At 38.5% G+C, this 12,406-nt stretch overlaps 2 protein-coding genes across 2 annotated transcripts; both read right to left on the bottom strand.

Moving 5' to 3' along the window:
• Window positions 1–551: 551 nt before the first annotated feature.
• Window positions 552–3,278, bottom strand: LOC115774587 (uncharacterized). Its single transcript, XM_030721942.1, has 6 exons — window positions 3,233–3,278; window positions 2,465–2,647; window positions 1,730–2,023; window positions 1,490–1,591; window positions 1,369–1,397; window positions 552–635 (listed from the first exon to the last, which is right to left on the bottom strand). Exons 1-6 carry the CDS (start codon window positions 3,276–3,278, stop codon window positions 552–554), a joined length of 738 nt encoding a protein of 245 aa, XP_030577802.1.
• A 1,720-nt stretch (window positions 3,279–4,998) lies between these two features.
• LOC115774725 (uncharacterized) lies at window positions 4,999–11,146 on the bottom strand. Its single transcript, XM_030722114.1, has 7 exons — window positions 11,052–11,146; window positions 9,096–9,407; window positions 8,418–8,705; window positions 8,207–8,320; window positions 7,377–7,402; window positions 5,651–5,722; window positions 4,999–5,467 (listed from the first exon to the last, which is right to left on the bottom strand). Exons 1-7 carry the CDS (start codon window positions 11,095–11,097, stop codon window positions 5,381–5,383), a joined length of 945 nt encoding a protein of 314 aa, XP_030577974.1. The 5' UTR covers window positions 11,098–11,146; the 3' UTR covers window positions 4,999–5,380.
• Between the last annotated feature and the right edge of the window lie 1,260 nt (window positions 11,147–12,406).

Raw genomic sequence — 12,406 nt, 5'->3', positions numbered from 1 at the left:
CCCGGAGCACTGCAGCACCCGAGGTTGGCGCCCTCGCCCCCACTGCAGAGGGCGGCCCGCTCCTCCTAGATGCCCATTCACTCAACAATAGACACAAACACTTTTTCTGATTGTTGAGTGAATTGCTATAATTTACTGCCGATCATGTTGACATTATTTTCAAAATTACTAATGTATTCACAGAATAAGTCAAGACGTGTAGCTTTTAGTTTTATTTATATTCATAAACTGAAATGTATATTTTAAAAAAGAGGTTTGGAGCTTTGTTATTATAGTCAAATTATAACAAATCTTTTAATTTAATACGATTTCCAAGTTTTCTAGAAAATCATTACATTTTCGAGTAGTCAGATATTTTACAGTGTGTTTTGGTCCATATCCAAAATGTTTATAAGGTTGTGTAAGGTTAAGTGCCTATGAAGGGAGTAAGAAATCATTTGCTATAAAAAGAGAAAAAACAAATATAATTTTAATTCAAATCTTCTGTTTGATATCAAATTTAAAAGAACTGTGATGGCTCATCTTTCTGGTGAGTTGAAGTTCTCTGAAGTTCAGTGGAGTTCAGGGCCAGCTGAACTGTTTCCTACATTTTCATAGTTCACTGTGCCTTCATCATGGTCACCAACATAATGAACCTGTGAAATAACACACAAGTAAACTTCAGGAGAACCTCTGTGGTCACTGAAGGAATATCTAAAGGGCTAAATATACCTCCAACAAGCTAGGTCATTAAACATCTAAAAGACTGTCCTTCTTTAACCAAAGCCTGTCCCTAACCATGAAGATGGTTAATAATAATTCATTTAGTAGAGTTTAGGTAGCTGCTCTGCACTGTGGTGGCATCTACTGTAATGACATTTATTCCCCATGGCTGTATAATCCATTAATGTACATTTAAATGTTGGTAAGACAAAAGAGGGCTTTGAGGGAATGTTGGTAAATGTTCACTTTCTTTTCCATATGTCAGAAATAAATCCACAGTGTGATTAAAATGGTGGGACAGCTTATTTACGTTTTGAGAGGAGCCAATTGCATCATCATCTACATGGATGCTAAAATCACCCAACATAGAAGTTTAAAAAAAATATCCAATGATTCAATAAGAATTTCACATGAGGCATCCTGGCTACTTAAATTGTAGACACCAAAGTTATGTTTTATTAAACACTCTTTAACAGGCAGTAAATTGTTCTGGATAAAGGGGTAAAAGCACTTACTCACAGGACATTTTCAGGCTTTTTTATGGTACAAATAAGCAAAAAAGTCCAGGGGGATCAGTTGATGCTTAGGAGTTATAGGGTTAATGGCATTTACAGTGTTTATTAGAAAGCCTAAGTTTTAAATTCCAAAGCAGTTTTTTTAACTTACGTTTGTGTCTTCAAGTGTTTTGTTCCTTCCTGGAAAAAACACAGAGAGAAACAATTAAAAATATATGTATGTGTACTTTTGTGTATTGGTAATCGGTGTAATTTCTGATCAGAGTTCTCACTTCTGTGTCTGATGAGAAGAACAGTGACTGCAATCATTAGGATCAGCCCACCAATACGAAGAGCCCCCATGCCATAGCTCAGAGGAGACAGAGCTGTGGAATCTGGAAACAACACAAAAATTATATTTAAATTTCATACAGTTGTAACCTTGTAGTGAAAGTCTGGTAGCATCAGAACAACTGAAGCTTGATTTGTGATAGGGGCCAGCATGTTATGAGTCAGATTAAGCCAACTCTTACCCGTCCTACCGATGAGGACAGGTGGGTAGTGGGCTTCTATCTTCACACTGTTCTCCTTAACAAACTGGCAGGTGTATCTCTTGTTGTGGCCACTCTGATGATTCACAGTCAGAAGAGAAACACATTTCATCGAGTCCTTGTTGGAAAAGCTGTTAAGCAGCACGGTTCCTGTCTCATCCACCCAGCGGATGCTGTTCTGTTCACAAGGATGGAGGTCATAGAATCTAAAGAGAGAGCACTCTAATGTGACATTTCCATCCCTCTGAGAGTCAGTGTGTGATGGAGATGCTGAAACTGAGGAGAGAACAGGAAACATCAATTATTGAAGAATGAAAATGTCACACTCACATAAATGTTCACATTTATGTGAGTGTGACAAATTGTTGTTTTGACATGTGTTTCAATGGTAACTGATCCCGATGTAATACAAAAAAAGTTTTTTAATGAATAATCCAATGATGACAATCAAACTTTACTTCCTTCTTCCCATAACAAACATGCACATTTTAGATCATCTCTCCAGCTGAGATGCTAAGTGTCATTGCTGACCCACAAGATGTGGGACGGAAAAAGGAACATATATTTAAAAAAAAAAAAAAAAAAAAGAAAGAAATAATCAGATGTAGTATGTATCAGTTACAGGTTTGAGGGAAGGATTCTTCTGGGACGGTTCCTCTGAGTTTGAGGAGTGAATATGAAAATGTGTCAAGCTCATTTTTGATGCTGAATACTCACCAGTCAAAATATTTAGAAAGACTTCAGAAAGTCTGGCTGCGTAAGTGTCCGTCTCATACTGACAACTGTAATAACCAGCATCCTCAGCAGTGATGTTCTTGATGCTCACTGAGCAGTTACTGTACACACTCAGTCTGGAGGATCTGGCTGAGCTCTCCTCAACCTGCCCTTTACGAACCACGTCTGTAGTGTGAGACTGATGTTTGTGGTAACTCCAGTGAATTGTGGAGCATGGATAATTTGCTTTGCCACAGGGCAGAATGACATCATTTCCAGGTCTATGATAGAAATAGTGTGTTTCCCCACTGATCCCTGCAGCAAAGAAAAGAACATGTTTTGGAAAAAAATTATAAATAAAATAAATGATCTTCAAACAAATAAGAATTAACTTTTGAAACTTCACATAAAATATATAAAACCTACATATATTGGTTTTTTAATACATTTCAGTTATATCTCAGTTCACCATCTCTCCAAAGATATTATTGTATTAAACAGCAATGAATTTAATATTTGAAAGTGAGATTTGTGAGACCGTTTTCGTGTTTTGTTTTACTTTTTTTCTATTTTTAAAATCGAGTTGACATAAATTTGAGAATCTCCGTTCTTAACTTCCTCATAATTTCCACACTTGTTTCTTCCCATGTGTTGCTTTTATTTTACAGGTATCAAAAAGCATATGTGAGATTATCAAAGTAGACTTTAAAGCATCTCTTCAGCATTTTTGTGAAATAATTTATGAATCATATAAAACAAAAGGAGCTTTACCTTCAAACTGAAGCACAAAAATTAGAAATAGTTCCAGCAGAGCCATTCTGTGTCATTCAGAGACGTTTGTGCTGCTGGTCTGTCTGATGCTGCTGTTTCCTCTTTGACACCAACGCCCACCTCACAGTGATAACAGGCTGTCATTAGAAACTTTGGGTTTCATCATATCCGTGTCTGGAAATAGACTGCACACAAGAACTACAAATGAAACAGACAAAAGTTAAAATGTTTTAGCTGAATAAACATTTTAGTGTGATGCCAAAAAAATATTTAAGGGTGTTTTTGCCATAAAGTGGTAAAATGTTGAAAAAAAAAAAAAAAAGTAACTTTAATTTTTATTATGTCAGTGTTAAAAAAATGAGGAAGTGTGATGTTTGTAACTAAACAAAGTAGAAAAAGCAGGCGTGTCCTGCTGGCAGCTCTGACAGGCCACTGATGATGTTTGAATAGCATTAAACTCAAACACGTCTCAGAGAGCGTCTGATGACCAAAATGACACAACAAACAGTTTCAACTGTGGACCACCTGCCCTCTTTACCTGCATTGTTTGTAGGGTCACATTCATCCTCCTGTTCTTCTCTGCAGCTGGATGATGGAGCAAAAACAAAGAGTTGTTGTCTGTACACTTCAACAACACAACTCTCTGCAGGTAATTCATGGTCCCACTAATGTATCTGCCTGTGTGCAGTTTTCTGTTAGGAGAGCAGAGGCGTGCTCCCATGCAGTCCTCTAAATGCTTGTTTTATGCTTGAGTGAGGTTAGTGCAAAGGCAGCCTGTGACTGTCAGTCTGCCTGCACAGAGCGTTTCTTGTCAGATGGGGGCAGCGTCAAAAATGTGGGCTACTCTTGTGTAGCACTGTAGACAATTATAGATGTTTAGGTTTGCATGAGCGGTTCATAACTGGACACCCTAAAATAAAAGACCAGAGGATTTTGAACTGCCAGCTGGTTTATGGGAAATAGAAGAAATATGCACATGAATGTATGCATCCAAATCCCAGAATAAAAGAAACCAATAACTGCACACCATAACTACATCTGATCCATTTGCTTTGACATAGTTTAAAAGCTAACTTTGTTTAGCCAGATGATGATTTTGATATCTTACAAAAAGGTTTTTTTTAGGCTCAGTGTGAAAACATGTTGAAATACCAGTGATGTAACTTCCATTGTGTCATGGCAGCAGGTTAAAAAAAGAGGATTTGTAATTGCAGTGGAACACTGTGGTTGGTGGGGGGGTGGGGCTTTGGTTAAGCTCAGATGTTGCCATGTTGCTGGTCCCACAGTGTCTGTGATGTCAGTGGTATGAAGGATCTGTAACAAAGTAGAACAAGTCTGCAGATGTGCTTCCAGCTCTGAAACCTTTTTTAACCAGCATTCAGGATCCGTCTCTGTTGCTGTGGCAATAACACCCTAATAATGAAGGCACTTCCTTAATTTGAGCATCTTAATAAAATCTGTTGGATTTGTGAATCAGTATTTAAATAATACATTTAAAACATTTTTCGTCCTTAGTTCCATAAGTTTGTGTTACAGTAATGCTGCCATATTTTAAAGTATGTAAATCTGAAATTGACTCAAATACAAGGCTGTATCTTTATTTTTTTTATTCAGCAGTTGAAAGAGGAAAGAGTGCAACAAGACATTTTTCCAATGGGTGAAAACAAAATAATAACATGGGCTGAGAAATAACTACAGAGTGAATGCAAAGCTGAGCAACATTCAGATGAAATATTCATAAAATAAAACACTTCAGGGTGGTTATTTTGCACAGATGTCTCAAAAATGAGCTCAACAAATGATCCAGGATAATTAGACTTATTAACAGTTTCATCTTTTCTGAATCATAAACTGGCTTTATTGTGGAGCACCCTGCTTTGTTGTGCTTTATTTCTAAAAGTTATTAATGAGAGAAACATATTTATGTAAACAAAGCAGCTCAGGGACAAACTAGAGAGCGTCTGTGGACCCCTCTGAAAACAACATGTTACACCTCCCGGGGTTTAGACATACTAACACTTTCAGCAGATGATAACACAGCTGCTGAAATCCAGCTCACCGGTCTATGGTAGCAGAGCTCCTCCAGGTTTAAATTACAGCAATGATGTTATGAGATGTTTGATTTCTTCTGGTTGATTGTTGCTAAGTTTAGCTGACAGTGCTGTAGAAGCTGCTCGGGTCACTTTCTGCCTTTGTCTTGACTGCAGAATAAGTCACTGCCTCCTCCTTTCTGACCTGCATCACACAAACTGGAGTCTTTATGTGATTCAAACCATTACACACATTATGCTGCACACCGAAGACTTATTTTAAATAACTCACATCAGAATCTATGAAAAAAATACATCCTATTACATATGCAAAGTAAATTTATGATGGGATCATGATGTTAAAAAAACAGCTGAATGAGTCAGTTACCTTTTCCTTTGGAGACGCCTCGTCTTTAGCATGATCAATAGCAGCATAGGTGATATTGCTGTCTGGCTCATCCTGAGTACAAAAACAGTGGTTTATACAGTGTAAACATCATATTTGGCATATTCTGGTATATTTTTTTTTTAAATCAATTTTTTTATTTCATTTTTTGTTGAAATAACTTAAGTGTCAGTCTCAGGTGCTGACTGTTTAACAGTTGAAATCTTATATAAACATATAGAAGCATCAGAGGTCATGCTCATGTTTGGGTCTGAAGTCTGAGGATGGACCAAACCATAAACAGAGGTGTTCTGTTGGATTAAATCAGGTGAGTTCATCCTTTAGGAACCGCCTGCATGTGCCACATGAAAACCAGCATTGTACACCAGGAGGAACCCAGGACCCACTGCAACAACGCAGGGTCTGACAGTGGTCCAAGGACTTTATCTTGATACATGTTGGTATCTGCAGAGAGCACACAGCTGAATGAGGCTGCTCAGCAGAGCCCACTGCTGATTTCAGGTCTGAAACTGAGGCTGGACCCTGACCACCCCCACCCTGGGAACAGGGTGCTCAGGGACAGGGGAGGCCACAGGTGAGAAGTTGAGAAACAGATGAAGCCTAACCAGCTTCTGTCACATGTGCTCAGGGTGAACCTGCTCTCAGCTGTGAAAAGCACAGGACACCAGTGGTGGACCTGCCAATCCTGGTATTCTGTGGTAAATTTCAAATTCTTATTACTATTATCACCTGCAGGTACAATATACATTTTACTGCATTGTACTGTGTATTACTGTGTGCATCTTATCAAATGCCAATATGCAAGGTTCCACAGTGCCGGGCAGTGAGCACAGCACCCACTAGAGGGCGTTGGGCCCTCAGGCCTCCATCGTAAAGTCTGTTTCTGATTGTTTGCTCAGACACATTCACACCAGTGGCTGCTGGAGGTCATTTTGTAGCTCTGCAGGGCTCATCCTGTTCCTCCTGCACAAAGGAGCAGATCCTGGTCCTGCTGATGGGTTAAGGACCTTCTACGGCCCTGTCCAGCTCTCCTGGAGTAACTGCCTGTCTCCTGGGGCCTCCTCCATGCTCTGAGACTGTGCTGAGAGACACAGCAAACCTTCTGGCAATGGCACGTATTGATGTGCCATCCTGGAAGAGTTGGACTACCTGTGCAGTCTCTGTAGGGTCCAGGTATGACCTCATGCTGTCAGCAGTGACTCTGACCAAATGCAGAACTAGTGAAAAACAGTCAGAAAAGGCGAGGAGGGAAAAAGCTGTCAGTGTCCTCCACCTGTAAACCATTCCTGTTTGGGGGGGTGTCTCATTGTTGTCCCTCTCGTGCACCTGTTGTTAGTTTGATGAACACCAAAGCAGCTGATTAACAACTCTGTCTGCTACATACTGACCACATCAATATCCCACTGAGCTGTGAAGTTTCACTGACTTGATGCTAAACTCTGATTAAAAAGTGTTTATTTTTATGTAATTTGGAAGGTGAATAAGGGAAGCCTTTAAAAAAATATGTTATCCAGATAATTTAATTCTCTCGTCATGAGAAACTCCAGTGAACTAAATATGAACATCCACTGACTCAAAGCTTCTCCAGAGATTTCCTCATTCTGTGGCTAATGAAGAAGAAAAGAGAAGCACGGTAACATTTACTGTCAGTTTGGCAACATTTCCTCAACAGGAAAGAAATGCAACAGACATCTTTCAGTTTACTCACAATGCACTGAGATGGTTTCTGAACATCTGGAACAAAAGGAAGAATTTCAAGGATTAGTTATCAAGCAGCAGCAGCATCATACATTGCATCATAAATAGAAGTTTATATCATTTATATCATACTTTGGCCTTCAGCTGAAAGTCACGTTTTTGGTGCAAAGTATATTAGACAAATGAAATGAATTGCAGTTCTTGCAGTGATGGATTATAATTACAGATTAAAATTAAAAGTGTACTGTGGCTCATATCATTTTTATAGTGGTCCCGAGAGCTCAGTGCACTGAAAATGAAAAGCACTGAGAACAAATATCAAATTGATAAGACCTGCACAAAAATGATGCTGCTGAGTATACAAGTATATGTACTGTGTCTGTACTGTATGTCTGCTCTCAGAGCTCTGCAGCCTGAGTGACTCATGCAGGTGACTTATACACTGATTTGGTTATTTGAAACTTTGATCATGTTTAATGAGCATCCACTGCTGTAATAGGATGTTAATGAAAATAATAAAATTCCTTTAAATTCAGAAAAATGGCCTTTGTTAGTCTTAAAAGCCTTAAATTAGTTTGACTTAAGGCTGAGAAACAAAACGTGCCTCGCTTTTATGACACTACAATTTAAAGTTTCAGAATAATTTATTATTACAATTATCTGATTTGAATGTAATAAATTTTCTAATAATCTTTGTTGATTACTCCCCAGTATTTCCTAAACACTAAAGAAAACTGCTTCTTGGAGCACTTGGTTACATTCTGTGTATGTCTTGTTAAACATGGTTTTATTGCTCTGAGCCGTCCTGCAGTCTCATACTGTCTGTGTTCTTTTACTGACCTTCTGTCACTTTGGATCGCCTCCTGTGTTTGATGAAAACAGCAGCGATGACGACCAGCAGCAGAACCACCATCAGAGCTCCAGTGATGATGAAAGCTGTGCTGGATGATGACTCTGTCAGAGTAAAAAATATAGACAGATCACATTAAACAGTTTTTGTTCAACATGAAATTTTCATTTTAATTTATTTTTCCTTTTAAAGTTATCCTACCTATGAGGACAGGTGGGTAGTGGGCTTCTATCTTCACACTGTTTTCCTCAACAAACTGGCAGGTGTATCTCTTGTTGTGGCCACTCTGATGATTCACAGTCAGAAGAGAAACACATTTCATCAGGTCCTCGTTGTTGGAAAAGCTGTTAAGCAGCACGGTTCCTGTCTCATCCACCCAGCGGATGCTGTCCTGTTCACAAGGAGGGAGGTCATAGAATCTAAAGAGAGAGCACTCTAATGTGACATCTCCGTCCCTCTGTGAGTCAGTGTGTGATGGAGATGCTGAAACTGAGGAGAGAACAGGAAACATCGATTATTGAAGAATGAAAACACTGAACATTTATGTGAGTGTGACAAATTGTTCTTTCAGAAACAGTTTCACAGATATTTTAACAGATATTTGTTTGTTTTTAAATGGATAATCAAATGATGACCAATCAAAATTTACTTCCTTCATCCCATAACAAACATGCACATTTTAGGTCATCTCTCCACCTGAGATGCTAAGTGTCATTGCTGACCCAGAAGATGTGGGACGGAAAAAGGAAAAAACAAAACAGATGTAATTTTGATCAGTTACAGGTTTGAGGGAAGGATTCTTCTGTGACTGTTCCTCTGAGTTTGAGGAGTAAATATGAAAACGTGTAAAGCTCATTGTTTTTGATGCTGAATACTCACCAGTCAAAATATTTAGGATGACTTCAGAAAGTGTGAATGGGAGACCGTTCCTCTCATACAGACAGTTGTATTGCCCAGCGTCCTCAGCAGTGATGTTCTTGATGCTCAGTGAGCAGTCACTGTACACACTCAGTCTGGAGGATCTGGCTGAGCTCTCCTCAACCTGCCCTTTACGAACCACGTCTATAGTGTGAGACTGATGTTTGTGGTAACTCCAGTGAATTATGGAGCATGGATAATTTTCTTTGCCACAGGGCAGAATGACATCATTTCCAGGTCTATGATAGAAATATTGTGTTTCTCCACTGATCCCTGCAGCAAAGAAAAGAACATGTTTTGGGGAAAATTTTATACATAACATAAATGATCTTCAAAACAAATAATTAACTTTTGAAACTTCACATAGGACATATAAAACCTGCACACAGTACCAGTCAAAAGTTTGGACACACCTTCTAATTCAGTGTTTTTTCATTATTTTAAAATTGTCTGCATTATAGATTAATACTAAAGTCATCCAAACTATGACAAAATACACATGGAATTATTTAATAAACAAAAATTAGTTAAACCAGAATTTTTTAAAGTGGGCACCTCCTGCTTAGATGACAGCTTTGCTCACCTTTCTCAGTCAGCTTTATGAGGCACTCACCTGGAATGGCTTTCAGTTAACAGCTTTGCCTCATCAAGAGTTAATTTCTTGGATTTCTTGCCCTCTTAATGTGTTTGAGACCATCAGTTGTTATGAAGAGTTGGTATACAGTGAATAGCCCTGTTTCAGTAATGGTCTAATCCATATTATGGCAAGAACTACTCAGCTTAGTAAAGAAAAATGAAAGGCCATCATTTCTTTAAGAAATGAAGGTCAGTCAATCTGAAACATTTTAATAATTTTAAAGTATCCTCAAGTGCAGTCACAAAGACCATCAAACATTAACTGGCTCTCATCAGGACCGCCCCAGGAAAGGAAGTCCAAGAGTTCCCTCTGTAACAGGATACATTCATCAGAGTTACCAGAAACTGCAAGTTAACAACACCCCAGGTAAGAGCCCAGCTAGATACTTCACAGAGTTCAAGTAGCACACACATAGCAACTGTTCAGAGAAGACTGCGTGAATCTGGACTTATTGCTGCAAAGAAGCCACTTCAAAGGAAGAACAACAAGAGGAAGAGAACAGTTTGGACCAATGAACACAAGAAATGGACACCAGTCCAGTGGAAACTTGTCCTTTGGTCTGAGGAGTCCAGATTTGAGATTCTTGGTTCCAAACATCATGTCTTTGTAAGACACAGAAAAGGAAGTGTGATGGTGATTTATTCAAAATCCAAGGCACACTTAACCAGCATGGATACCAAAGCATTCTGCAGCAACATGCCATCTGGTTTGTGCTTAATGGGACCATCATTGATTTTTTTCAACAGGACAATGACTCCAAACACTCCTCCAGGCTCTGTAAGGGCTATTTCACCAAGAAAGAGAGTGATGGAGTGTTGCATCACATGACCTGGCCTCCACAATCACCTGATCTAAAGCCGAATGAGATAAGTTGGGGTGAGTTGGACCGCAGAGTGAAGACAAAGCAGCCAACAGGTGCTCAGCACCTCTGGGAACTCCTTCAAGACTGTTGGAAAACCATTTCAGGTGATGACCTCATGATGCTGAGTGTGCAAAGCTGTAATCAAAGCAAAAGGTGCCGACTTTGAAGAATCTCAAATCTAAAACATATTTGTTTCCTACAAGATTCCTCATGTGTTCCTTCAGTCTGGATGACTTCAGTATTAATTTACAATGTAGGAAAAAAAAAAGAAAAACACAGAATGAGAAGGTGTCTCCAAACTTTTGACTGGTACTGTACATGTTTTCAAGCATATGTGAGATTATCAAAGTGGACTTTTTTCTTCAGCATTTTTGCAAAATAATCTATGAATCATATAAAAAAAAAAAAGGAGCTTTACCTTCAAACTGAAGCACAAAAATCAGAAATAGTTCCAGCAGAGCCATTTGGTGTCATTCAGAGAAGTTTGTGCTGCTGGTCTGTCTGATGCTGCTGTTTCCTCTTTGACACCAACGCCCACCTCACAGTGATAACAGGCTGTCATTAGAAACTTTGGGTTTCATCACATCCGTGTCTGGAAATAGACCGCACACAAGAACTACAAATGAAGGAAACTTGTAACATTCTGTACAAAGAATTTGATCTCTTTGCTTTGACATACTTTCAAAAGTTAATAAGTTTTAGCTGAATAAACATTTTAGTGTCAAAAAATATTTAAGGGTGTTTTTGCCATAAAGTGGTAAAATGTTAAAAAAAAAGAGAGAAGTTATAAATTCTATTATGTCAGCAGTATAGAAAATGAGGAAGTTTGATGAGTTATAACTAGTGATGTTACGTCTTGTACCGAAGTCCCGAGGCCTGTACCGAGCAAAGGGGGCGTGTCCAAACGAAGTCTGTGTCGAGGCCCGTATCGTTTTTGAGAAAATCACGTGACAAAAGCTAAACGAGGCCCCGTTTTCTGAAATCACGTGACTGTTTCATTATGTGATTCGAGTTGTTGAAAAAGACGTGGGAAACAGAGGAAGTGTTCTGCGAGTCTGATCCACTGTTATAGCCGCAAATCAGATGCGCACCCCTGCTTCTTCAGTCTTCTGTGAGTGTTTTCTAGGGCTGTGGAAGTTATTACCAAAAAGAATGAATCGCCTCAGACCCAAGATTTTCAGTTGTTTTTGTTCCTGAATAAAAATTAATAAAGCACCTCCACCTAACCACTTCCTGTAACTGTTTATCCACAAACACACCATATACTGTCTCTATACTCTACTATATATAGTTTTGATGTATACGTGTGTGTGTGTGTGTGTGTGTGTGTGTGTGTGTGTGTGTGTGTGTGTAATTTTGTATATAGTGTTTTCTATTTTATTTCATTTTATTTTACTTCATCCTTCTCTGTACTTAAGCTCCTGTAATATGCAAATGTCCCTGTTGTGGGATCATTAAATTTTATCTTATCTTATATTTTATTAATATACCACAATCAACATAGATTTATTTAATTTGGCTTACAATTTTTTTTAAAAAACCTTTATTTTACCAGGTAAAATGTAAATGAGAACTAGTTCTCATTTACAAACATGACAGGCCCTTTTTTTTTTAGGGCCTGTCATGTCTGTCAGTTTTTGCAATCAGAACGATGATCCCAGTGCGTTAATGTACCAAATGTATTTGCTTTTACAAGAAGAGCTCTATAAGTTTTCAATAAGCTATTCTTGTTAATCATATTTTTATTTCATTTATTTTGACAAAATTGCATAA

The sequence above is a fragment of the Archocentrus centrarchus genome, chromosome 24 (genome assembly GCF_007364275.1).
Source record: "Archocentrus centrarchus isolate MPI-CPG fArcCen1 chromosome 24, fArcCen1, whole genome shotgun sequence".
NCBI classification, from domain to species: Eukaryota; Metazoa; Chordata; class Actinopteri; order Cichliformes; family Cichlidae; genus Archocentrus; species Archocentrus centrarchus.
The sequence above is the reverse complement of the archived record's forward strand: the minus strand, read 5'-3'. Positions and strand labels throughout refer to the sequence as shown.

Coding starts and splice junctions, on each gene's coding strand:
- LOC115774587 (XM_030721942.1), bottom strand. CDS start 3,278: ATGGCTCTGCTGGAACTATTTCTAATTTTTGTGCTTCAGTTTGAAG. Junction 1,398..1,489: donor TCTTCTCATCAGACACAGAA/GTGAGAACTCTG, acceptor TGTTTTTTCCAG/GAAGGAACAAAACACTTGAA. Junction 636..1,368: donor AAACACTTGAAGACACAAAC/GTAAGTTAAAAA, acceptor GTTATTTCACAG/GTTCATTATGTTGGTGACCA.
- LOC115774725 (XM_030722114.1), bottom strand. CDS start 11,097: ATGGCTCTGCTGGAACTATTTCTGATTTTTGTGCTTCAGTTTGAAG. Junction 8,706..9,095: donor CATCCTAAATATTTTGACTG/GTGAGTATTCAG, acceptor TTCTCTCCTCAG/TTTCAGCATCTCCATCACAC. Junction 7,403..8,206: donor GCGATCCAAAGTGACAGAAG/GTCAGTAAAAGA, acceptor CTTTTGTTCCAG/ATGTTCAGAAACCATCTCAG.